Source organism: Candoia aspera, chromosome 1, assembly GCF_035149785.1.
Source record: "Candoia aspera isolate rCanAsp1 chromosome 1, rCanAsp1.hap2, whole genome shotgun sequence".
NCBI classification, from domain to species: Eukaryota; Metazoa; Chordata; class Lepidosauria; order Squamata; family Boidae; genus Candoia; species Candoia aspera.
The window spans coordinates 245,202,951-245,230,189 of NC_086153.1; the positions used below are offsets into that span (position 1 = coordinate 245,202,951).

The 27,239-nt window shown below is 38.0% G+C and overlaps 1 protein-coding gene across 1 annotated transcript in view; it reads left to right on the forward strand.

Annotated features, from left to right (window-relative positions):
- PIK3C2A (phosphatidylinositol-4-phosphate 3-kinase catalytic subunit type 2 alpha) overlaps window positions 1-27,239 on the forward strand; it is a 49,391-nt gene that overhangs the window by 13,225 nt on the left and 8,927 nt on the right. The window contains exons 6-26 of the mRNA XM_063289403.1: window positions 2,815-2,894; window positions 3,331-3,394; window positions 4,482-4,625; window positions 5,058-5,100; window positions 5,187-5,400; window positions 5,487-5,609; window positions 9,741-9,908; window positions 11,408-11,522; window positions 12,725-12,867; window positions 14,089-14,277; window positions 14,833-14,926; window positions 16,464-16,558; window positions 17,759-17,939; window positions 18,241-18,345; window positions 20,012-20,104; window positions 21,422-21,551; window positions 22,111-22,247; window positions 22,817-22,986; window positions 23,795-23,951; window positions 24,231-24,340; window positions 26,244-26,451. Coding sequence (XP_063145473.1) covers window positions 2,815-2,894; window positions 3,331-3,394; window positions 4,482-4,625; window positions 5,058-5,100; window positions 5,187-5,400; window positions 5,487-5,609; window positions 9,741-9,908; window positions 11,408-11,522; window positions 12,725-12,867; window positions 14,089-14,277; window positions 14,833-14,926; window positions 16,464-16,558; window positions 17,759-17,939; window positions 18,241-18,345; window positions 20,012-20,104; window positions 21,422-21,551; window positions 22,111-22,247; window positions 22,817-22,986; window positions 23,795-23,951; window positions 24,231-24,340; window positions 26,244-26,451 — 2,763 coding nt within the window. The remainder of the gene's footprint in view (window positions 1-2,814; window positions 2,895-3,330; window positions 3,395-4,481; window positions 4,626-5,057; window positions 5,101-5,186; window positions 5,401-5,486; window positions 5,610-9,740; window positions 9,909-11,407; window positions 11,523-12,724; window positions 12,868-14,088; window positions 14,278-14,832; window positions 14,927-16,463; window positions 16,559-17,758; window positions 17,940-18,240; window positions 18,346-20,011; window positions 20,105-21,421; window positions 21,552-22,110; window positions 22,248-22,816; window positions 22,987-23,794; window positions 23,952-24,230; window positions 24,341-26,243; window positions 26,452-27,239) is intronic.

Consider the following 27,239-nt stretch of genomic DNA (forward strand, 5'->3'; position numbering starts at 1 on the left):
TTGTTCTTCTTTATATTTAAGTTGAATCCCATTTTTTCACTGTGTTCCTTGTCTTTTCTTACTAGAGTTTGCAGATCCTTTGCATTTTCAGCTATCAGAGTAGCGTGATCAGCATAGTGCAGTTTGTTGATGTTTCTTCCTCCAATTTTAAAACCACACTCATCTTCTTCCAATCCAGCTTCCCTTAGTATATTTAGCATATAAATTGAATAAATTTAGGGGAGAGATTGCAGCTTGTCTCACTCCTTTGCCAACCTAGAGCCAGTCTGTTTCACCATATTCTGTTCATACTGTGGCTTCCTGACCTGTATATAGGTTTCATATGAGGTCAATAAGATGTTCTGGAACTCCCATTTTTCTAAGTACGTTCCATAGCTTGATATGATCGACACAATCAGAGGCCTTTCTTAATCAATGAAGTACATACTGACTTCTTTTTGGTATTAATTATTTTATTTTATTTTATTTTATTATTTTATTTTTTTATTCAATTTGTCCCTGCCCATCTCTTCTCATCAGGGGACTCTGGGCAGTTTACAATAATCGATTCTTTGGCTTTCTTAATTATCTAGCATGCAACGCAATAATCTTTCATGTTCCTCAGCCTTTTCTAAAGCCAGTTTGAACGTCTGGCATCTCTTCTTTCATGTAGGGCTTTAATCTGCCTTGGATGATCCGGAGCATTATTTTGCTAGCATGTGAAATTAAGGATATTGTGTGATAGTTTGCACACTGTTAACTTTTTGCATTGGAATCTAGTTTGACCTCTTCCAATCTGTTTACCACTGAGTCGTTCTCCAGATTTGCTGGCATAGCTCAGTTAGAACCTATACTGATTCTTCTTTTGTTGCTTGCCATATTTCTGTGGGTATTCCAGCAGTTCTGACTTGGTATGGACCAGAGTGTTGATCTGACTTCATATTCTACTCTAAAGGTTCTTGTAAGTAGGGAATATTTTCTAAGGTATCTTGGATGTTGATATCCCTACTGTGTAGTATTTCAGTTTGATTGATCTTCTTTGAATCAGTTACTTTCTGTCCATTGGCGTTCTTTAGCATATCAATTTGAGGTTGCAACCTCCTTCTGAGTTAAAAGATCTTTTGGAAGACTTCCTTTGTTTTTCCATGTCTGTTTCCATCAGTGTCTTTATAGATATTGTGGTAATGCTGCTTCTTGTTTCTAGCAGCTCTCTGAAACTCTGTTAAGTTCCTTTCTGAGATTTTTGTCCTTCTTGGCTTCTCTTCTTTTCTTGGCAATTTTCACAGTTTGTTCTGATATCCAATTTGCTTTCTTCTGTTTCTTCATCTTTTCACAATATTATTAATTAGGATTAATCTTATTTCAGCTACTTAGGTCAGTATAAATATAGGCAGAAATATATATATATTTGTAGCTAATTATTAGATTTGTGTGCATATTGTATAATATTTCTGAAGAAAACAATGCAGTTTCCAAAAATAAATATTAATCCATTGTATTTTTTGTCATTTTCAGCAAGTTGTGCTGGCATACTAATTTTCTTCATTTTACCTTATATGAATATGAACTGCTCTTTCTGCAATCTATTTCTTCAGTTAGAAAAATGTGAAAGAACTCTTTCAAGTGAGCTCAAATCCTGATGTCTAATGGACGTATCCATACAGTTTTCCTTGGTAACAATACAGAGGTGGTTTGCTTTGTTTTTTTCTGAAATTGTTTTCATCTTCCCAGTATAGATTATATCCCTGTGATTTCCTGGTGATCTCTCATCTAAATACTAACCATCCTTACTTTGCTTTTTTTTAAAGAACAGCCAGTATTTCTTCTCCAATGTGTTAAAAGTTGGCCCTAGTGACACGCTAATACATATTAAACCAACTAAATAAGAAGGATTTCTGTTTTGCCAAATTCCACTTTCAGATATTGTTTGCAGATTTACCTGGTAGCTTAAAGGCTAGGATAGAGAATTCATAGAACAAGAGTCATCACCACAGGTGAAAACACAAATTCAGGAAGCACTGAGGTTTTTTGATCTTGCCATGTCTTTTTTTAAAGTCTAAGAAGTCCAGTTGTTGTTGTTGTTGTTTATTCGTTTAGTCGCTTCCGACTCTTCGTGACTTCATGGACCAGCCCACGCCAGAGCTTCCTGTCGGTCGTCGACACCCCCAGCTCCCCCAGGGACAAGTCCGTCACCTCTAGAATACCATCCATCCATCTTGCCCTTGGTCGGCCCCTCTTCCTTTTGCCTTCCACTCTCCCTAGCATCAGCATCTTCTCCAGGGTGTCCTGTCTTCTCATTATGTGGCCAGAGTATTTCAGTTTTGCCTTTAATATCATTCCCTCAAGTGAGCAGTCTGGCTTTATTTCCTGGAGGATGGACTGGTTTGATCTACTTGCAGTCCAAGGCACTCTCAGAATTTTCCTCCAACACCACAGTTCCAAAGCATCGATCTTCCTTCTCTCAGCCTTCCTTGTGGTCCAGAAGAAGTCCAGTAATGAAGCTAAAATGAATACACCTGTGAAACAAATTACTGTTACATTTAATTTTGTTATCAAAATTGCTAATTCGTGCTGAACAAAACTAGTTAAATTGGAGGGTGCTATCAGATATTAGTGCATGTATATGAGCTTTACAGCCAGCCACTTATAAGTAGAGAATTTGAAAGCAGACATTTATTACCATCTTTCCTTTTAAGGAGGTAGCAACACATGCTAATTTTCTCATTTTCAGAACTCTCTGAATAAAACTTGCTATTCATCTTTAGATTACCTTTTACAGGGCAAGGGAGAATATTGATAAGTTTGGCAAATCACTTGTATATTTTCTATTATTAGGAAGATGATGATGGGACACCAATAGATTTGACAAAACATCTCTGCCATGTAGAAAAGTTTTTCAGAGAGACCATCCGGAGGTAACCACTTTGTCATACTATTGTTTGTTTTGATTTTGGTGTTGCCCAGCTCCAAACCGACTCTAGCTTGGGCAGCTCACAAATATATATAAAAAAGAAAAATACAAATTAAATAAAGAAAGGTAAAGGAAAATAAAGAAGATGGAAAATCCAGACGACTAACACCAAAACACATGCAGCATATTTAAGCACTTCTAACGATGGGCTCCATCCAACCTACCCCAGTGTCTGGGAGAACAGCCAGGTTGTTAGGGCCTTCTGGAATGCCATCAGGATGGGAGCCATCTGGATCTCAGGGAGGGAACCTCATTCCAGAGGGCAATCAAACGTACATTTTGTAATCAGACATTTGTCATGTTGGTGCCTTTTCACTTGTTTTACAAAGCTTCCACTAATAGTATGCCGCAAGTAATAGAATCATTCTCATTGGTTCCAGCCACTCTCTTGAAGAACTGTTAGAAGCTTATCACAATCAAGTCGATATACTACTTAAAAATAAGGTAAACGTTCTCATTTAAGATGCCTCCTAGTAGGGTTGTGCAAAGCAGCACTTGGCAACGCATATTGGTATAAGTGACATACTCCTTGAACCCTTGAGGTAGCTGTGTCATCTGGAAGGCTCAGCGATTGCTATGAGGGCTTTCCCAGGTTGTCTGCGCCTGAAGAATCAACACTTGAGACTGTCAAAAAAGCCTGAACGTTCTGGAAGACTCAGCTCCTTGGGAAGAAGTGCTTTTCTTGCATCAGTGTGTTGCAAAACACCCTGATGATTTACTCAGGCCTACTTCCAGTACATTTCATGCTTTACTAATCATACATTTATGATAAGGTTTATGTATAGAAGTGTATTTATACTGCACCAATAGCTGTTTGTGTTTTGTGATTTTCTAGCTTGTTATTGCTCAAATTTGAGTTTTTCCCCGAGCCTCACTTCCCAAGTTTCTTCAAGCTTCATAAGTTACTTTTTGTCTTCCAGTTGAAACATAATTGTTCCGTGATCCATACTTTGTCTTATCCATGTCACCTGTCTGGCACTTCCATCTATTAAGAGACAGTGTTACTTCAGTGAAGTAGGAGAGGTGGACAGTTGCAACATTACCTTCTAGGATACTCCAATATTTAAATGAATTCATTCTTCCTTCCACCCATATATTTCCTGTACCACTCTTTGCCACCCCCTCAAGGCATATAGAGCCATCCCCATGCTTAACAAACTCTCCTATGCAGATTGTTGTATACGCAGTACTATACTGTGAACTTGTGAGCAACTTCTTCAGTGTCAGCACAGTATGCTTTAGAGTTGGACCCATTACACATTATGGCTGCCTTATTCTTTCTCTAACATGTCCCCCCAAAAATCTGTTTGCCAACGAAATGGCATTTGTCAGTGGAACAAATTCCCTCCCTCCCTCCCTGCACATTCCTGTAAACCAAGAGGTATATATCCTCTAATTTTAAGGGTATTTGTGGGAAGAATAGAAGGGAACATTCTGCTGGTTTAGTGGAAATCTGTTTGAGGAATGTTTGATTTTACCCTTAATATTTGGCAACATATCTAACCTGTTACTTTTTCTTTTTCCTCATCAGAATCAGTTTAAAGCAGTGGAACCAGTCGTTAAAGCAGTCAGAAAAATTTGCTATGCGTCAGACAGGGTAGAAACTCCTGCAATTACTACCGCCGTAAAGAAGCTAAGAAGAACATTTAACCTTCCAGGGAGCAAGAACCCTGCGGTAATTAGTTCAATTGCGGTTTTCTGCTGAGTATAGAGTGGGACGGATACTGATACAGTCCCATCTCCTCCACCATGCTAATTACCTTTAGGCAAGTTGATACAGGGAGACTGAGTTTGAGGAATTTTTCTGATTGCTGACAGACAGCAAGCAAAGAAAATATTTTTATTTTTAAACAAAATATACACCTTTGGAATAGAGTGCTTCTAAGTTTGTAGCTTTCAGAGGTATTTGCAGTGGTGATAGTGAAAGCATCACTTGATTCCAAGCCATTCTGTGCTTTTATAGTGCAAGTAAGGAGTACAAAAGAGCTTTTGGCATGAATATCTGGGTAATATGCAGAAATATTTCAGGCATTTAATAACAGTCCAACAAGGTTTTTTTTTTCCAATTTGGGGAGATTGTTAACCTTTTTCATACCTTATTGGACAGGGATCTGTAATATCGTCGGATGACACTAGCAAGAATCCAGCTGGTAAGTACAGATCAAATAAATTTATTCAATCTTATAAAGGGTGTTTTGATCATTACCTTCTTAACATTAAAAAAACAATTACCTAGATTCTTTGCAACCTGAAAATCCTCTTCAAATGAGCATAAATCACCTGACCTCGGCAGTCTATGCCCTTCTTCAACTCCACTTGAACTCATGCCACAGTCCTTCGTTAAGCACTCCAAGCATTCAGAAAAGCACTAAAGAAGCATGGACTGCCACAGAGCACCTCCAGTTCACAATATTTGCTGCTCATGGAATTCCCAATAATTGGGTTTCAATGTGAGTATATAAAATAAAATGTACCTTTACCCTGAATGTATGTTCATCACAATGTTTTTACTGACTGTGTTGTGCTCTGTTTCTAGTTATGAAAAATATTACCTGGTTTGTTCTTTGACCCATAATGGAAAAGATCTCTTCAAACCAGTCCAATCCAAGAAGGTTGGCACATATAAGAATTTCTTCTATTTGATTAAGTGGGATGAATTGTAAGTGCTTTTTTTTAAGATTCTATAAAAATATAGATCTTATAGATTTTATAGTTTGTAGGTTCATAAAAGTATTTCTTTATGTAATATCTGTCACATTCCCTTAAATGGCTACTTAATTTTCAAAAATTCCACCAACTTTTGTCGGTTAGTAAATAATATACAAGCCTTTCAGCATAATTTGAAAGAACAGGTTAGGGAGTGACTGGGAGAAATGCTTATTGTTCTGTTGTTCATTTCTGTGTCTGATGAATACCACAGAGGAATCCCATTCATTACACATAGCTGTTAAAAACCTCAGACTGGCTGCTTAAAGGCCCTCTCAAGGTTTCTGGGGTATGCACTGCATGGCCAAAAAACATTTCTGCTATAATGGCACACCTAGACCTCTGGAAGGCCTCAGAGCACTCAGGTTGAGTCTTTGAGTGTCTACAGATAATTCAAAGGGTATATTTAGCACCAATGGAATGTTTTGCACAAGCCTCAGTATTGTTGTTGTTGTTTATTCGTTTAGTCGCTTCCGACTCTTCGTGACTTCATGGACCAGCCCACGCCAGAGCTTCCTGTCGGTCGTCAACAACCCCAGCTCCCCCAGGGACGAGTCCATCACCTCTAGAATATCATCCATCCACCTTGCCCTTGGTCGGCCCCTCTTCCTTTTGCCCTCCACTCTCCCTAGCATCAGCATCTTCTCCAGGCTGTCCTGTCTTCTCATTATGTGGCCAAAGTATTTCGGTTTTGCCTTTAATATCATTCCCTCAAGTGAGCAGTCTGGCTTTATTTCCTGGAGTATGGATTGGTTTGATCTTCTGGCAGTCCAAGGCACTCTCAGAATTTTCCTCCAACACCACAGTTCCAAAGCATCGATCTTCCTTCTCTCAGCCTTCCTTATGGTCCAGCTCTCGCAGCCATATGTTACTACGGGGAACACCATTGCTTTAACTATGCGGACCTTTGTTGTCAGTGTGATGTCTCTGCTCTTAACTATTTAATCGAGATTTGTCATTGCTCTTCTCCCAAGGATTAAGCATCTTCTGATTTCCTGACTGCAGTCAGCATCTGCAGTAATCTTCGCACCTAGAAATACAAAGTCTTTCACTGCTTCTACATTTTCTCCCTCTATTTGCCAGTTATCAAGCTGGTTGCCATAATCTTGGTTTTTTTGAGGTTTAGCTGCAAGCCAGCTTTTGCACTTTCTTCTTTCACCATCATAAGGCTCCTCAGTTCCTCTTTGCTTTCAGCCATCAAAGTGGTATCATCTGCATATCCGAGATTGTTAATGTTTCTTCCAGCGATTTTAACTCCAGCCTTGGATTCCTCAAGCCCAGCATGTCGCATGATGTGTTCTGTGTACAAGTTGAATAGGTAGGGTGAGAGTATACAGCCCTGCCGTACTCCTTTCCCAATCTTAAACCAGTCTGTTGTTCCATGGACTGTTCTTACTGTTGCTACTTGGTCGTTATACAGATTCTTCAGGAGGCAGACAAGATGACTTGGTATCCCCATACCACTAAGAACTTGCCACAATTTGTTATGGTCCACACAGTCAAAGGCTTTAGAATAGTCAATAAAACAGAAATAGATGTTTTTCTGAAACTCCCTGGCTTTTTCCATTATCCAGCGGATATTGGCAATTTGGTCCTGAGTTCCTCTGCCTTCTCTAAACCCAGCTTGTCCATCTGGCAATTCTCGCTCCATGAATTGCTGAAGTCTACCTTGCAGGATCTTGAGCATTACCTTACTGGCATGTGAAATGAGTGCCACTGTTCGATAGTTTGAACATTCTTTAGTGTTTCCCTTTTTTGGTATGAGGATATAAGTTGATTTTTTCCAGTCTGATGGCCATTCTTGTGTTTTCCAAATTTGCTGGCATATAGCATGAGCTACCTTGACAGCATCATCTTGCAAGATTTTGAACAGTTCAGCTGGGATGCCGTCGTCTCCTGCTGCCTTGTTATTAGCAGTGCTTCTTAAGGCCCATTCAACCTCACTCTTCAGGATGTCTGGCTCTAGCTCACTGACCACACCGTCAAGGCTATCCCCGATATTGTTATCCTTCCTATACAGGTCTTCTGTATATTCTTGCCACCTTTTCTTGATCTCTTCTTCTTCTGTTAGGTCCTTGCCATCTTTGTTTTTGATCATACCCATTTTTGCCTGGAATTTACCTCCAATGTTTCTAATTTTCTGGAAGAGGTCTCTTGTCCTTCCTATTCTATTGTCTTCTTCCACTTCCGTGCATTGCTTGTTTAAAAATAATTGCTTATCTCTTCTGGCTAACCTCTGGAATTTTGCATTTAATTGGGCATATCTCCCCCTATCACTGTTGCCTTTTGCTTTCCTTTTTTCTTACGCTACTTCTAGTGTCTCAGCAGACAGCCATTTTGCCTTCTTGGTTTTCTCTTTCTTTGGGATGTATTTTGTTGCCGCCTCCTGAACAATGTTGCGAACTTCTTTTCCTGAGTTCTTCCGGGACCCTATCTACTAAGTCCAGTCCCTTAAATCTATTCTTCACCTCCACTGCATATTCCTTAGGAATATTAGTGAGCTCATATCTAGCTGATCTGTGGGTCTTCCCTAATCTCTTTAGTCTGATCCTAAATTGTGCAAGAAGAAGTTCGTGATCTGAACTACAGTCAGCTCCAGGTCTTGTTTTTACCGACTGTATAGATGTCCGCCATCTTTGGCTGCAAAGGATGTAGTCAATCTGATTTCGGTGTTGTCTATCTGGTGAAGTCCATGTATAAAGCTGTCTCTTAGGTTGTTGGAAGAGAGTGTTTCTTATGCAGAGTGAGTTGTCTTGGCAAAATTCTATCAGCCTATGTCCTGCTTCATTTTGTTCTCCCAGGCCATGCTTACCTGTAATTCCAGGTGTCGTTTGACTGCCCACCTTAGCATTCCAGTCTCCCGTGATGAAAATAACATCTCTTTTAGGCGTGTTGTCCAGTAGGTGCTGCAGATCCTCATAGAACTGCTCTACTTCAGCTTCTTCAGCATCTGTGGTTGGGGCGTATATTTGGATCACTGTGATGTTAGATGGCGTGCCCTGAATTCGAATTGAGATCATTCTATCGTTTTTTGGATTGTATCCAAGCACTGCTTTAGCCACTTGACTATTAATTATGAAGATCTACTCCATTTCTTCTGTGGTCCTCTTGTCCACAGTAGTAGATCTGGTGGTCATTTGATGTGAAGTGGCCCATTCCAGTCCATTTCAGTTCACTGACGCCCAGAATGTCTATCTTTAATCTTGACACCTCACCAATAACCACATCCAATTTGCCCTGGCTCATAGATCTTACATTCCAGGTTCCAATGGTGTGTTGATCCTTAGAACATCGGATTCGCCGTTCACCACCAGCACCGTCGGCCGCTAGCCGTCCTTTCGGCTTTGAGCTAGCTGCGTCATCACGTCTGGGGCTAGTTGAACTGATCCTCTGTTCCTCCCCAGTAGCATTTTGACCATCTTCCGACCTGGGGGTCTCATCTTCCGATGGTATACCGACATATCTCTGGTTGTACTGATCCATTTAGTTTTCACGACAAGAATACTGGGGTGGGTTGCCATTACCTTCCCCAGGGATCGCATTTAGTCTGACCTGTCATGACCTTCCGTCTTGGGTGGCCCTTCACGGTTTAGCTCATGGCATCATTGAGGTGCTCAAGCTCCAGCACCATGACAAGGTAACGATCCTTTGCTGAAGAAGCCTCAGTATTAGGAGGAATCATTTGTGGAGTTAAATGTTTGACACATAAATAAAATGAATTTGTCAAATACAGCAAAAAATGAAACTTGTTGTCTAGGTTCTCACATTGAGAGAGTTCAAAACCAGATAACCTATACTATTATGTGTGAAGTTAACCATTGTAAGAAAAATTATTATATTTTAATTAGCCCTTATTTGCATAGAAAACTAGGTTTATGTTTAGGTTGATGTCAGTTATGTGTATTATTTGCATTTGGGACCAAATATTTTTAGGTATTGCATGAAATTATTTTATACAATGGTTTCAGGTGACATGAGATAACATTAATGAGATTTGGCTGGCATTGGACATATTAAATTTAATTGTTTTTTTTCTAAAATGTAGTTAATAAATCTATAACGGACCACTTTTATTATTTTGCAGAATAATTTTTCCCACCCAAATCTCTCAGTTGCCATTAGAATCCATCCTATGCCTTGCTCTGTTTGGTATTTTAAATCAAAATGGTGGTAATTCACCTGATTCAAATAAACAGAGAAAAGGCCCAGAGATGTTGGGTCAAGTTTCCTTACCACTCTTTGACTTTGGACGGTAAGTATTTGAAGCAGTCAATAAAATGCTAGAGAGCTGCTTTAATTTTAATTTTGCTGTTTAGAGGAGTAGTGAAACAGTGTAGTGAATTATGCAAGTAGGATTCTAAATTCCTCTCATTTCTACGTGAAAAAATACATTACTAGGAAAGTACGTTAAGTTCAATGCACAAAATAGGTCAGCTACAAGTAGAGGTGTGCTAATAAATGTATAATCACTGGATCTGCTGGCTCCATTGCTGTTGCTGAGCTTCAAGTTGTCAAACAGCTGATTGGCGCAGTAGGCACGTGGCTTGGCTCTGCTCTTAACCGGCCTGAAAAATTCATGAAAATTTAACAATTGATTCTCATAAGCTGGCATGAGCCAGCTCCAGCATACCGTTGGCTACAAGTATTATTAAATCCTTCAGATAATCTGCTTGAATCCCATTGAAGTCAATACAATTCAAGCAGCCTAATTTGCAGCTCTGCGGTAACTCTCCTGTTATCAAGAATTCACCCATCCAGAAATTCTGCTACTAATGTATAATCCTATATTTTCTCAGTATATTTTTCTCTTCATTTACAATGTCAGCATAGTAGTCAAGTGTAAAGCATTCAAAGAGCACACCCCTCAATATATTCAGGGAGCCACATCCTCTGGAAGGTCTGGCATGGCTTCAGTAAGTTGTCTTCAGGTGTGCGTGTGTGCACACACCCCACTAATGTTGGGACTGCTGGCAAGGTGGTTATGTATCCTCATGCAACCTGAGCAAATCTGGAAGAGCTCTTGAAGTAGATGCACGGAGCCTTGCAGAACACACAGATGCCTCAGTGCTTATGGTTTGCACAGGTCTTCTGCATAAGGTTGCTGTGGTTTTTCTATGTGTTCTGTCTGTGGAACATCATCCTTGCTGGATCTTTTGCTCTTAGATACCATTTTAGGTTGCAGTCGTTTGAGGATAAGAACCTGCCGTGCCAGTTCTTTGAGAAATGGCATGCATGTGGGTGTTACTATATAGTTTGTTAGTTTGATGTCCTTGGCTCCTGCTGACCGCATGATATAATGTACAGTCTTGAAGTGTACAACTAAAATGAAATCACGTTTAACTGTAGCTCTCGGATTAGAGCTCCCTTTCAAGTGTAATAGAGTAGGTATTTGGAAAAAAATAGATATCTAAACATAGCGTTTAAATAAGCATTTGAAAGAAAACACACAGAATTTGTATAGTGCTGTTTAGTCTAATCTTGGGTTTGTCTGTTTTGTATTAACTTCCCACTATGTTCATTAGTAACTTCAAGTAGTTTGGATTGCCTCCATATAAAATTTTCCATTTAAAGGAAGAGATTGTAGGAAGTTATTAAATTATATCAGGGTTTAATACACAGGAACCTCTGCAGTTAACATTTATTCATGAGGAGTTGTTGGTATTCCTAATGTGATAGATTTTTATATTTTCTAAAATCTGTTCTCTCTTGAAATGTGGATGCAAAATTAAATTCTGTATTCTGTGCCTTTAGAACATTAACTTGTGGGACAAAACTTTTACACCTTTGGACACCTTTTGCAAGCTTAAACATTGTTTCTGGAGTGGCCCATAAAAAAGGAAACCTACTGGAAAGGATAGTGTTGCAGGTAATACTATTTCCTCTTTAATTGTTTTTAAAAAGCATTTATATGCTATTTATAGTGGTGAATTACCAATATGGTCTGTTTCCCAATAGAAATTGGTGCCATGCCTAGTTAGTCTTTGGAATCGTCCACAAAAGAGTATATGAGAATAAAATTATTTTTATTTTACTAGGGTTATTCAACAAGTTATTTCAAGCATTTTGAAGTTTCCAGGATGCTCAGATAGGCCTATTTTGCATACAGAACTGTAGTTTTGCATTTAAGACATTTTGTGAAGATGTGTACCTGAAAGATTTTAAATAAAATACTTTGTACATACAAAGAAGTAAAGCTGATTGCAGAGTAATACAGATATACTAGAACCTCTTCCATATTTCTGAACATATTTCAACTCAATCCTGAATCCCTCTCTGTCTAAACATTTTGTTTGGGGATTTTCTCATTATATTTTTATTTGATGTGTTCTTTTATGCTGGATATTTGTGTAATACAGAGATGTGTACTATCTTATTATCTAGAAATGGTTGCATGGGCAATCAAGAGTGTCAGCCAGTGGGTCCTCCCATGAATATTCCATTTGTGGATTAATAAGAGTCCACTGTCAACTGGAAACAGGCAATATTGCTTACCTACTGCAAACCATAATGACGGTTTATGGCACTCAGAAGTAGCATGTGTCTTTCATATGGATAACATGCTTAACCTTAACCAAATCACAAACAAATGGTTTGGAAACTGCACCTTTCTGTTCACCTGTGGGAAGAAGCAATGTCCATACACAAAACCCCAGGTCAATACTGTTGCAGTAAACTAGACTTAGGAGCAGTTGTGAATGTTGATCTACTGCTGTTTCTGTTTTTAAATGGTACCACTTTGATATGGTAAACAAAATAGAAAGCATTTGAGTTTCAACAATGCTTATCGCATATATATCAACTATATGTATAGTATAACCGCCCAGAGTTGCTTGCTGAAATGGGCGGTGAAGAAATGTGGTGAATAAATATGCATTATATGTGACAAACTTTCACATATTATAAATGCCTCTCAGATATTATTTTCCTGTGGTGTGTTTTATTGTGTAATAGTAGGGAGGGAAAAGAAACAGGGTGAAAAAGAGATTGAAATTTAAGTGGGAAAAACTCTGAAGTGCCAGCAGATCATTCTATTTCATAGTTTACTGATTTATTATTTTAACATTACAGGTTGACTTCCCTTCCTTACCATTTGACATTATATACAAAATTCCTCAGGCTGCAAACAATTCCACGTGTAATTCTATAGAAACATTGGAAAAGGATTCAAGAGAGCGTCTTCTTTCCATTCTTTCCAGAGAGGGTATATTTGGGTATGTTCTATTATGTTCTCTTTTGTTTATTTCAAACTAACATTCCCCATGCAGATTATTAGATATGATCATTCCCCCTGTATTTATTTCTGCTACATATACTATATAACATTTTGACAAGATTCTAGAGAATATTGAGAACTACATATGACCTGGGCACATCATTTATTTATTTTCAAAATATATGCCAACTGTTACCCAAAAGGGGAAGTTGAGTTATCAAGCAGTCTTAAAATCTTGAACAAGCATATAACAATGTTTATAAAAACAGGCAGTCATAAAAAGTTGAAGTACGTATAAGGACTGTTGACTTTTAATCAGATATTATTAGAAAGACTCAAGTTTTTACCTTCTCTCAGTGTCAGAGCCTGAGACTTCTCTGTTGGCAGAGCAAACACTGAGGAGACTGATGGTTCTGGGAGGTCAAAAATAATGCTGCACATGAAACATGTGGAGAAGAAAGAATGGATAAGGTTGTTCTTATGTTCAAAGTTGCTTGTGACGTGCAAGGTTCCCTCCAGCAGCCAATGTGCAGTTCAACTAAAAGAGCTTTAACATGATCAAAATGCTTGGTACCCATTACCAGGCTAATTACTGAAGTTCATAGCAGTTTCAGTTACAGTTTCTGGATGCTTTTCAAACTATAATGCATATAATTGTGAATGCAGTATAACATTTAATTGGCAAAATAAGCTTTTTTGAGAGAACAGTTGTAGCTGGCAAGGCAGCCAAAGATAGGGAAAGGTGATGATTTCTACTGTTAGCATCTGAATTTGTGATTCAGATCAGAAAGCATTCCCAATCATTGAACAAAATCTTGAGTGAAATTATCAGTAAAATGGAAAAAAAACCCAAAGGAATTAATGTCCATTTAATGGAATTCCTTCCTGTTCTCTTGAAATTAGGGGTATTTGACATTTTCTGAAAGAATTACGATCCAGCATTCCATTTTTTAAAGAGTTATTAAAACATGAGTCACAATACCACTTTCAGTCCCTCTTTCAGTCTGTCCTGATTTTTGAAATTGAAACTCATGTCTGGAAGATCAGATTGGACAAATGAAGGAGAGCAAGATGAAAGGTGAAACTCATTGTAGTTGTAATAAGAACATTAATATTTGGATTGGTTTTGCCTTAGATTTGCTTTGTGGTTTTTAGGTATGTGGTGACAATAATGGCAATGTCATGAATTAATAAATATGTTTGGAATTACCTTTTATAGATTATCTAGGAAGGATAAAGCATTTTTGTGGGAGAAACGACATTATTGTTATACACATGCAAATAGCCTGCCCAAGATATTGGCTAGTGCTCCAAACTGGGATTTGACAAATCTTCCTGAAATATATTTGCTGCTTCAACGGTGGCCTCCTTTACCTCCACTTACTGCATTAGAATTGCTGGACTCAAAGTAAGTTAGATACGTTTATTTCAGGACTACAATATGCCTTGAAAATCAATCAATCAATCTTTAATACGGTCACAGACCAGAATTACAAATTAAAAAAAACACACATTGAAATACGTTAAAATACATTAAAAATTTATTAAATGAAATGAACAAAACATGATAACATATTTACAGATTAATAGAGTCGTCAATGGGCAGTCGAGGTCTGCCTAATTTGCAGACAGTATAGCAAAATTTAGCTACGTTCAGGGAAACTAAGTCATTCTATATGCCTTGAAAAATGATCATAGATTATGAGCTATTAAGCATTTCTAGGTTGTTAGAAGTAAAAGCCATATTCACAGCAGTCATGTGGATGTTGTTTACAGACCAAAAATTATCTTGTATATCTTACTACTCTAAATTGGGTTATTTACTAGGCTAAAACTGTAATGTTATATTAGTGTTTGTATACAGATACATCAGAATTTAAGATTAAAAGTTTCCCAAATAACCTTGGGTTATATACTCTTGCCAAACTTAAAATACAGTTTCAACAGATCTTCTGGTTTGTAGTTTTGCAGATCAAGAAGTAAGAACAAAAGCTGTGCAGTGGATTGAGGCAATAAACGATGATGAACTTGCTGACATTCTTCCCCAGTTTGTTCAGGTCAGAAGAATACCACATTAAACATAATGAAATGGAAAAAATGTCATTTGTAATTGCACAAAAGTAATCAGAAACCATATTAATTCATGGAAGTAACATTAGGAAACTGCCCAGAGTCCCCTTTTGGGGGAGATGGGTGGTGATAGAAATTTGAAAAATAAATAAATAAATAAATTTTTGTATTTAGTCTAATAAATAATTTGGAATTTTAATTGAACATTAGTAATTGCTGCATAAGACAAAACACTCCACTCATTCTACTTATCTGTATCCTTTTATATTCCCCAATTATTGCCATGCAATTTCTGTTGCTTATTTGGCAGTTTAAAGTTAAACAACCAGGATAAACTTTATTTGCATTTGTTTATATTGGGTCCAGTACATCAGGGTAGATTAGGGTAAGCACGAAGATACCAAGGCAGATAATGTCTGTAAAACCTCAGAATTAAATAATCAAAAAGGAAAGGAAAGGACCAAAATCTCATGCAGTCCTCAGATTTTGTAAGACTTAGATTATCTCCGAATCTAATGGGATTTTGGTGTTGACTTGAAGTCTTGTGAAATGGTATTCTCATGAGATTTCACTTTTTTGGGGGTGGGAGGCATTTATATTTCTTGAAGTCTGGGGCCTGAAAAGATTATCAACCCATGGTATAGAGGATTGAGGAGTGTGTTCCCCTTCCCCATATTGGCAACAGGCAAGGAAAATAGGCTCATGGAGGCCTAATGCCTGGAGAAAGCATGTGTAGAAAACGCAAGAGAAATAGTTGAAAAGATGTAGTAAAATAAAATGTGTTTGTCCATATGTAAATTAAATTATTGTGAGCCTGCCTGAATGTTGGGATTAACATCTAAGACCTTTCTTAAAGTTTCCTTCTTCACCTTTTCATCTGAAACTAAGCACATAGTGACTAGAGCAAAGGTCTTTTCATTGATAAGGACAAGAGATGGTTACATTATGTTACAGTCTTGACAGTCTTCCATGATGTCATTTTAATGCTGTTGACTTTTTTTTTTACTGTTTATCATATTGCTTCAGAACTATTTTAAATATGCTTAATATACTTCCTAAATAGCTTTATTTTTGTATTTTGTTTGTGTATTGCTATTTAATAAGGTGGCTTCCATAACAATTTTTCAAAGGCTGTGAGTAAAAAAGAGATCCAAAACCTTGGAGAGATCTTCTGGTATGTGAATTGACAGGGAGATGCAAAAGAAAGGGAAGTGGCAAATATTATATGTCCTACATCCAGTTCTTTTAGTGGATTATGTTCCCTAGGAACATAGACAGACAGAATGGGATGGATGGATGGATGGATGGATGGATGGATAGATGGATAGATGGATAGATAGATAGAGTCTGAATGAGTTATACGTTTAAACTGCTGAATGGTTTCATATTTTAAGGAATATAACTCTGGGAAGTTCATCGAATTAGAAAATTGTAGATGCTTGGTTGTACTCAGCCACCTATGCTAAGCTGCCTTTAAATTTAGACTATAACTCTGTATAAAACTTACCTTTTGTATATGTTTAGGCATTAAAATATGAAACATATCTGGACAACTCTTTAGTCAGATTCCTCTTGGCCCGAGCATTAGGAAATATTCGAATAGCACACTACCTATATTGGTAAGAAGGTTTATATTTTTTTTATCATCTTTCAACAATGTTTATATTTCTAAGAATAAGTGAATAGCTGATGTGAGAATTTAAAAAATGATGAATATTCATAGGCCAGAAAGACATATGCTGCTGCTGCTGCTAATAGAAATTAATTAGGTATTCTGAAAAATCTACTGTATTCTTTCTGAAGTTCTGGATTGGCTTCTTCCATTCCAAAGCATTAGTACCACATAGTGCATCAGTCTCTCTCAAACTGAATTCAGATCACATGTTTGTTTCTTAAGCAAGGTTATGCTTTATGCAGAAACAAAAAATTAAGTGATCTTAACATAATGTAAACATAATATTGTAAATGCAGTGGAAGGTGCTGTATAAATTAATGACTGTAAAAGAATGGTTTCAGATGTTACTGTCCGCTCTCTCTCTCTCTCTCACCACACATTCTCTAATGATCCATAGTATGAATCTTCTCTAGAAGCTGAACAGTTTTTACTTTATTATATATACGTATGTATATTACTTCATTTAAAAAAAATCAGATCAGTGTACAATAAAAACCAGGAATTAAACAATCCAGTTTCAGACCATCAACCTCTTGGTTAATAGAAAAAAAAATCAAATTATGAGTGCAATCCGCTATGTGTGCTGCCTCAGGAGCAAGTTGGGGAGCCATGAAGTTCTGAGCATCCCCAACTATGGTAGTTCTGGGTTTGGACACAAAGGAAAGATACTTTGAATATGTAGTTTCCTGGAGTATCTGCACATGCAGATTACTCATGTCCATCATAAACCAGGATTCATCTTCTTGGGACCTCTAAATGTTAGCACTGCATTCATTAGGGCTTATTCCCTAAGTCAAAGATTATTTCAACCCTTTGTCTCCTTCCACTGTCTGGGTTGTTGATCAACCTGGTGTTTTGTAGTACTTTAAGTCCAGTTTATTACAGGAGGGACAGTGGTTAAGATATTGGATTAGGAGAGGGGAAATCCAGCTTCCAGTCTACCGTCAGTCACAGACATTTGCTGGGTGACTTTGGGCAGGTCGCTCTCTCTCTCAGCCCAACCTACCTCACAGGTTTGTTACTGTGGGGACAAATAGGAAGAGGGCACATTATAAACCCTGTCTTGGGCTCCTGTACAAAGGCAGGATATGAATCAAATAAGTATGTGTGAAGGAAACTATTCTAATGTTATATAATATTTTAGGTTACTAAAGGATACCTTGCATGATGCCAAACATGGTATAAGGTATGAGCATATCCTTGGTGCCTTCCTTTCCATCTGTGGCAAAAGTCTGAGAGAAGAGCTGGAAAAGCAGTCAAGGCTTGTGCAGATCTTAGGAATGGTTGCCGAAAAAGTAAAGCAGACAAGCGGATCAGCCAGACAGGTTGGTGAAGCGGTCAAGTTATGTATGTATGTGAATGAAAACTCAGTTACATTCATTAACGATGCAGTCATATTTCATAGGTAAAATCAGCCGAAGTGAGGTTATTAGGTTACTTTTGCCTCTTTGACAAAGTACTGTGCCTTGTAGTGCATAACCCAAACATACACCCCTTTTTTCTGCTGCTTCACACACCAGATTATGCTGTAAAAGAACACTGACATAACTTAAGGCTGTAATCTTAATGAAAACATTTCTAAAAATTGTATTTAGTGAAGTTTAACCTTGAATTGCTTATTATCAGATGGTTCTGCAAAGTGGAATGGAACGTGTCCAGTCTTTTTTCTTGAAAAACAAATGCCGCTTGCCTCTCAGCCCCAGTCTTGTAGCTGAAGAACTGAATGTAAAGGTATGAGCTGTGTTACCTACCTAGTTACCTTTTGAGTGTGTAAACGTTAGAAGATTGAGCTTCTCTTTTCTGTGACCTGCATGCTGCTCAGAAGTGAGGGGGAGCCTTACACTGCACTCAGATATTAGCACATATCAAGTAAAAATACTCATAAGCAGCTTTGCACAACTCCTTTTTAAATGTACTATAGTTTTAACCCAGAAATTGTTCTGGGTTTGATGAGGAAGATTTTTTGGAGATCTCCCAGGCAGGATCTCACCAGCTTTTGGGCAATTCAGGTTGAACAAAGCCTACCACCAGATCTCCGACCAGTGGAGGGGGCTAGGACTGTAAAGGGCAATTTCCCCTCCTCTCCTTGAGTATCCAGTAAGAAAAAAATATCTGGCCTCTCATTTTGAGCAGGCAAGGACAACTGTACAAGAATAACTATGAACTACACTAGGCTATCGTACTCAGTCGGATGAAATCTCCTTGTGTCCTGCAGAGAAAGAGGCTTGCTCAGAGCTAGATGTCTGTACATAAGAGAGAGAACAGTCTTCTTAAAGGAGCAGTACATTTCAAAAGCTCAGAGCATGTTTAAACAAACCAACTTTCTCTCCAGCCTTGCAAAATGCCCACAGGAACAGTTGCTTCTGCAAAAGTCTCCTATAGCAGTTCCTCTCACCACTCTTCCTGTGATCCTTCCTCCTCAGGTCAAGTCCAGTCCATTTCATTTCTTCCTTCTTCAAGTCTCAGTTCTCTCCCAGCCATTTCACTGGGCATTTCATTTCCTCGCTGGTGAAACTGGCAGCCTCTGCCCTTCCCCAGTGTCCGAGTTGCCTACCATTACTCCTGAATCCTTTGCACTCACCCAGCTGTGTCACTTCCCTTGTTAGCTGCAGGGAGTGGAATCCCAGCTGGGCAAAGGGCTGCAGGGAGAAAAGCGGCTGCCTTTTTATTTTTACCTCTTCTTTACTCACAAGTAGTCATTCTGTCTTCCTGATTTAAAGCTTTGTTTCTTATTTCTTTTATCTCCATAGGTTCTCCCTTTCTATGCTGGCTCTTTTCCTAGCTGTGCCTCTTCTGCTCCTCTTCTTTCTCTGCCGCTCCCCCCCCCCCACATGTGTTTCTGTCACTTGCTTACTTCTTCTGGCAAACTTTTGCCAATTTGTGCCAACTTGAATTCCTTTATTTCTCAACTTTGTTGCAACCAGCTCGGTTCAATTATCTTTACAAAGCTTCTCTAAGTAAAAAGAATACAGGACAAACCATATATAATTTTTTTTGTTTTTAAATCTGGGTTTAAAACTTTCCTGTTTGAGGGTTCTCCTCTGATTGAGCACTTACGACTTCTTAACTGGCCCTGGTGACAGAGTTCCTTGGTTGTTATGTTGTACATTGTTTCCACTTGATTGATTCCTTATATATTACTAGTAGGTTTTGTAGGGTCTAATTAATCTTTTTATTGCAAAGTGCTTACCAGTTTGGAATATCACTATTTAACTTTAGAGCTGCCCGGGCCTTTAGTATGTCCGTTTTGTAATTCTATACATTCTAATTTAATTGTTGTTTATTTCTATTATTATTATTATTATTATTGAAACTGAGCAAAACTGAACATTGATCATCCCTGTTTATAACCCTTTTGGTTTTTATAATATGAACCATGTTTTATATCTTTTGACAGGCATGTTCCTATTTCAGTTCTAATGCAGTCCCTCTTAAAATTGCTTTGGTGAACGCAGATCCTTTGGGAGAAGAAATTAATGTAATGTTTAAGGTATATTTTTTGTTTCAACTACAGATATTTCCCCTGCAGTGCTGAAGGCAGTCTTAATCCCGTGGGAAAAATTGTTCTGACTTTTTATGGATGTATGGAACGCTCTGGATGCTTCAAGCATTTGTGGGCAGACTTTGCACATGTTAAATGAATGTTTAAGCATTTTTCAACTGGCCTTTTTTGCTAAGAATAATGGTTTCCTTTTAGAGCATATGAGGTTTAAAAAGTTTGTGCCAGTAGGTACTATAATGATAAATTCTGTTTTGCAATGAACTGTTGCCCTTATCTGCCAGTACATTTTGCTCTGGATACATTTTTGCATTTATTTGATAATGCCAGAAAAATAGGAAGTTCCTTTTGAATAGAATAATACTCATGGATTGCTGACTAAATATCACATTAATGACAATTATAAAAGCAAAACTGACAGCTCTGGAGGGAGTAGACTTTACCTAGTCATTTCAGTGGACCAACATGCTGTTTAAATGTCTAGAATATAAGAAGCATTCTGATAAATTAACTTTGAGTTATATGTTCTTTGCCTTTGAATTACATGTTCATCCTTTCTTTCTTCAGTTTGTATTGAATATTGTTTCATACATAAGCTTGAGTTTTTCAGTATGATCACTTTCAAATAAACTGTTTTGCAGTACAGGTAGTCCTCAGGTTACAACCACTCGTTCAGCAACCATTCACAGTTATGGCGGTGCTGAACCAGTGGTACTAGTGACCGGTCCTTGAAGTTCTGGCTGTCCCAGCATCCCTGCGTTCACGTGATCACGATTCAGACACTTGATAACTGGCTCACACTTATGACCGTTGCAGCATCCCATGGTCATATGATCACCATTTGTGATCTTCCCTGCTGGCTTCCCACAAGCAAAGTCATTGTCAAAGTCGCTCCTGTAAATTGCTCCTGCTCCCACCACTTTTTATCCCAAGGAGCCCCACTACAGCGTATGAGATCTGCGTACTCCATGCTGTACCCCCCACGCCTAGCAACCCCCCACCCACCTGCTTGCACTCATGCCGGGCCACAGCACCCATTCATACTATAAATTGTGAAGAAATAGGGTATTAGCAGACTTCAGTGAAGAAAGGGAATTACTTTCTTGAGACATATAGTCTGCAGGTTGCAAGTTGCTCAGCTTTGCTCTGTTTAGACCTAGAAACTTGATACTATAAAAGACATACTAAATTAAGTGCCCTAGATCAGTTTCTGCTCTTGTGCTAACATATAATAAAGCAGGCAGAACTGACCTTCATTGGGCCTGCCTTGATAACATTCCTTCCTCTCATTGTGACATTTTTTCCTAGGTTGGAGAAGATCTGCGCCAGGATATGTTAGCGTTGCAAATGATAAAAATCATGGATAAGATCTGGTTACAGGAAGGACTGGACTTGAGGATGGTTATGTTCAAGTGCCTTGCAACTGGCAAAGATAGAGGTAGAGTTTCAATTTCTTACCCATGTCAGATAATATAAATACTGATTTGTCTACCACAGTTGGCAGCAGTTAACTGATGGCTGACTTCCAAAAAGCTAGGCAAGGCTAGACCTGCTTAGCACTTGAATGGGAGACCATGCGGAATCCCAGACTGCAGACTGGGAAGTGTGAAAAATGTCTCACCAGATCACAGTAACAGACCACTTCCATACTATTGCCAAGAAAACTACAAGCCTATGAAGCCACCAGGAGTTGAACAAAATTTAAATGGGACTTTGTTCCATGTTTTTATTAAGTTGATTTAAGAATAAAACAGGATTTGCCTTTTTTGTACATTAACAATCTTTGAACTGATTTTTTGAATTATATTACTATGTAGCATTATATAGTAATTTAAATGCAGGGAATGGGATGTACAATAACCTATATCGGCAAGCAGTTTGGATTTATAGAAATCTTTCTTTAAAGGTTTTAAGTTAATTATTTTCATGAAAGAAATATACAGTAATATACATTATGGATTTTTGATACCTAGTTGGTTTTGCTGATTGATTTAAAGGAATGGTAGAACTTGTTCCAGCTTCAGACACTCTTAGGAAAATTCAAGTGGAGTATGGAGTTACAGGATCCTTTAAAGATAAGCCCCTTGCGGAATGGCTAAGAAAATACAACTCTACAGAAGAAGAATATGAAAAGGTAAATGCCATACCATTTCCAAATAGGAACTTATAATATGAGACTGATAATAGTAGTTTCTTATCTGATGCTGTAGAAAGCTAATTCCACTTGGGACTCATTCATGTGTTACATTTAACAACAGTTAAATACAGGGCAGTGCTACCTCAAGTAGCTTAGTTTAATGCTAAACTGGCATGCTATAATCCTAGATTACACTCTTTGAGAGCTGGAAGTAGTGGGAATCTTGTATTTAAATGACATGTTTAATGCTTGGCAAATCACAGATGTATGATTTAAAAACCTTTCCTCTCTACTTGCTTGGAAAACTAGCTCTTAAAGTTTTCCTTGCCTAAGCCATTTTCCTCTTTTCATCTCTTCAAACTAGGATTTTTAAAGTCAGGTAATGGTGGTTTCTTACTAAGGATCTTTTCTGAAGAACTGATATATAATCATAATTTTGAAACACTCTAAGTTATATTGTTCTTCAAACAAACATAATGGATGCTTCTGCTACTGATTTCTGAATACTAAACCAAGGTGCTCTTCAGATTATATAATGAAAATATTTTTAATTTTGCCTATCTTAGGCTTCTGAAAACTTCATCTATTCCTGTGCTGGATGTTGTGTGGCAACCTATGTCCTAGGTATCTGCGATCGCCACAATGATAACATAATGCTTCGAAGTACAGGACATATGTTCCATATTGATTTTGGAAAATTCTTGGGCCATGCACAGATGTTTGGAAGTTTTAAGAGGTATGAAACTTTGAGGAAATTAAAATGTTCCACTACAGTAATTTGAAAACATGGCTGATTTTGCAGTTATAATGTACTATACTGAAAAATCTAATGGCTGTAACGTTTGCCATACTGTGTGGACTCTGCTTCTAACACATGGAAGGTGTCGGTCATGGGATACTGATTTTTCAGTTATGAAATATTTTCATAGAAGTGGCAGAGAAATGAGATGTTTGTATAATGTTAACTGCTGTTTTTACAGCTATTTTTTAATGTGTTCTGCAATTTTGATGCTTTGTTTTAAATTGGGAGCTTTTCTGAAGCATTCCTAGTCAGTTGGAAATCATAGTATTAAACTATCAAAGCCAGATTTGCTATGTAACAATGATATTAATATAATTATAATATAATATAATATAATATAATATAAATGATATAAACAATGATATAAGATTATAGCAGCGCTTCCTGCCAGCAGTTTGAACAAGCAAGTATTTTTGTCTCACTTCACAAGCTATAAGAAATTCCCTGAACTGAGGTGGGGTATAAGTTTTTCATGAAATACAACTGTCTTCAGCCAAGTCTTGTTTAGAACATGTCAATGAAATTGCAACATCTGAAGTATCAAATAATTCACATGTTACTTGGATACATCTTAAAAATTTCTGTTCACTGAGACTGACCTGTTGCTGTTGATTTTCATATGTGTGCAGGAACAAGTTAAGCATTTTACCTTAGCAGTTCAGTTTCTGAATCAAACTGTCACCGTAGGCTACGTGCAGGATGGAGTATTTAAAACAAATTCGTATTTTCTCTTCCTTGAAAGGGATCGGGCTCCTTTTGTGCTGACTTCAGATATGGCCTACGTTATCAATGGTGGTGAAAAGCCCACTATTCGTTTCCAGTTGTTTGTTGATCTCTGCTGCCAGGCTTATAATCTAATAAGGAAAAAAGCCAACCTCTTCCTTAATCTGCTGTCACTGGTAATATTTCCCTGTGTCATTGATGTTAACAAAATACGCTGTGTTTTAAAACAAAGAACATTTAAACACAACTATGTTCATACATAATTTCAAGTTAAAGTTCTGTCACATTTACTGTACAGTATGCCTTAAACTTATGAGTAAGGAAAATGCCTTAAACATTTACTGTACAGTATGCATAAACTTGGAAACCCTTTTTCAAACAGAAAAATAATTTCTGTACAAGTAAGTAATGCATGCTTTCCACCAAAGGATCTACTGTACCTGTTCACTTTATAGATGATGTCTTCTGGCTTGCTAGAACTTTCCGGAGTCCAAGATCTCAAATATGTCCAGGATGCTCTTCAGCCCCAAACTACTGATGCCGAGGCTACCATTTTCTTTACAAGGTACCACACAAATAATTTTAGAATCTTGTTGCTTGCATGAGCCTGTTGGTTGCAGCTAAGGCTAGAGCCTCAATGGACTTCCACAAAGAGAGGCTGTACCTACTTCTCCTGATCTCTGTGCACCCTTAACGTCTGGTTTTGACATTTGGGTGCATAGTGCACTGTGAAGAGAAGGAATGTCCCCTTTCCTATCTTGCCCATGAGCTGCACTGGCTCCAGGCAGGTTTCCGGGTGCAATCCCAGGTGCTAGTTATCACCAATAAAGCCCTTCATTGCACAGGGCTGGGTTATTTGCAGGACTGCCTACCTCTAGTTAGTGCTGCCCATCCCAAGAGGATGCATAGGATGGGCATGCTCCAGGTCCCTTCTTTCAAGCAGCGTCATCTGACGGGCCTTAAGAAAGGTGCCTTCTCTGTTGCTGTGCCTGTCCTTTAGAATGAGCTTTCCCACCCCCCTAAGGCGCAGGTGGCCCCAACCTATTAGTCTTCTTGGAGCCATGAAAACCTGACTCTTCTGTGCACTGGGGCAGGACAGTAATTGAACTTGTTCTGTTGGGAGAGAGAGCATCTGTTGCATTCAGCCTCGGCTATGTGTGTAATGGTTTTGTTTTTATCTTGGTTTTATATTGGTGGAGTTCTGATTGTTTGGGTTTTAAATTGGTACACTGCAGCCTTATAAATTCTATAAATATACAAACAAATAAAATGTCAGAGTAAATGGCTTTTGCTAATGAAAGGATATACAGGTAGTCCTCATTTAACGTTGACTCATACAGCAACCATTCAAAGTTACGATGGCACTGAATGAGGGGAGCTTACGACAGGTCCTTGTAGTTGTGGCCATCGCAGCATCCCCATGGTTACATGATTGCAATTCAGGCACTTGGCGACTAGCTCACAATTACGCCATCGCAGAGTCCTGCAGTCACACAATCACCATTGGTGACCTTCACTGCCAGATTCCGACAAGCAAAGTCAATGGGGAAGCCAGCAGGAGGTCACAAATGGTGATGCTGCGACCACACAGGATTTGCCTTAACAGCAACTGGGACTGCCGGAACTTAGCGATGGAGTTCCTAGTCCCAATTACCATCGGCAAGCAAGGACTACCTGTAGTCAGCTTCTTTTAATTTTTAAATTTTAACATTTTTAAAATAGTTATTTCCAGGAAACTTTCGATAAAGCATTACATTAACTGTATACTGTTACTAAATTTAAAAGCTTTGGGAGAAGGAAATAAGATTCTGATGAAGTTAATGTTTGGAGATCATGGTAGAATAGCATTTTTCCTATTAAGTTGCTTTAAAATCCATAGTATTTAATAAGTGAATCGGCTAAGCCAATCTGTTAAATATAAAAGTTATAGCGAATAGTTGCTATAATTGGTAAATGAAGATTGCCATAAAAACTATTATTAGCAAGCTGTAACTTCATTAGCAATATGGCCTACTTCTTTAACTTTGAATATATGTATCTTTGTAGTTTTAATAATCTTATCCATAATTCAAAGCATGTGCAGCTAGATTTGTGCCCTAGTGGCTCTTTGAAGCTGGATTTCCAGCAGTCTCTTTCCATCAGCAAAAAGCTGAAATGCAGGGGAATTTGAAAAACAGTTTGTAATATGTTGTGGAGTTTGTATTTCCAAGAAGAAAACTTAGGAATTATTCTACAGATGCATAGTCCCGTGGGATTGGCAATAATGAAACTAATAGCTCTACCATCTTCTTTTTCTGTTTTATAGCAGGAATATTAATTTTAAAATTTTTCACTGTGGTTAACATACTAAGAATTTGAACTGTGAAGTGATCGTTCCTATTCTTATTACAATGAAGTTGTAAATGTAAGAAACCAAAATATATTGGCACTCATAGTATATAAAACTAATACGTTTTGTTTATTTTTAGGCTGATCGAATCAAGTTTGGGAAGTGTTGCCACAAAGTTCAACTTTTTTATTCACAACCTTGCTCAGCTGCGTTTCTCAGGGCTGCCTTCTAATGATGAGCCGATCCTCTCTTTTTCACCCAAAACATACTCACTCAAACAAGATGGTCGTATCAAAGAGGCATCTGTTTTTACATACCATAAAAGATACAACCCAGATAAATATTATGTAAGTCTATGAATTATATTTGGTTGGGCATGATTTCTATAGCTTCCTTCATTGACTTTAACCAACATCTTTTCACACGTATCTCATTATAACAGGAATTTCAAGTTCCGTTATTTTTCATTTGAGTGCAATTTGTTGAGGCATGAGTCAAACCATATTGAATGCAGTAATATCACTGAAGGAACATCTGCTTTAATGGAAGTCCCAATGATTAATGATATTTAATACATAGGGAAATCTTGGAAATGAGTGAGGAAGTTTAGTATTTTTGTACTGTACACAACTTGTTGAATAAAAGTGAGGCTATCTAGGTCTATAATGTAAGGGTCTCTATATTTACACCATCTGTATATTATGTTGAAAGCAGTCATCAGGTTTACACATAATACAGGGCCCAGAAATATTACTTACCACTTAAAAAAAAAGATTTGAACAGAGAAGCAATGTTTACTGTCTTTCTACTATAATTAATCAGGAAAATCTTCTCTCCCTGTGTTTTGCTTCATTTCTGTTCCTCTGAGAGCAGATGAAACTCTGGGAGAGGTCATCCACTGGTTTAGGATGAGGAGTACAGTGATGTTGTTCATTCATTTCTACCACAAGCCAGACTGTAGATGTTATGTGAACCCTTTCCTAATATTTTGAATCTATGAAGCTCTGGATGGGCTAGGTGGAATCCCGGCAAAATGGACTTTCTATTTGTCCAAAAGCACCTTGACTCACCAGTGTTCTTACAGCTCTGGACTGGATCACCCTCCCTTTCAGCGTCTCTAAAGTGGGTGTTCTCC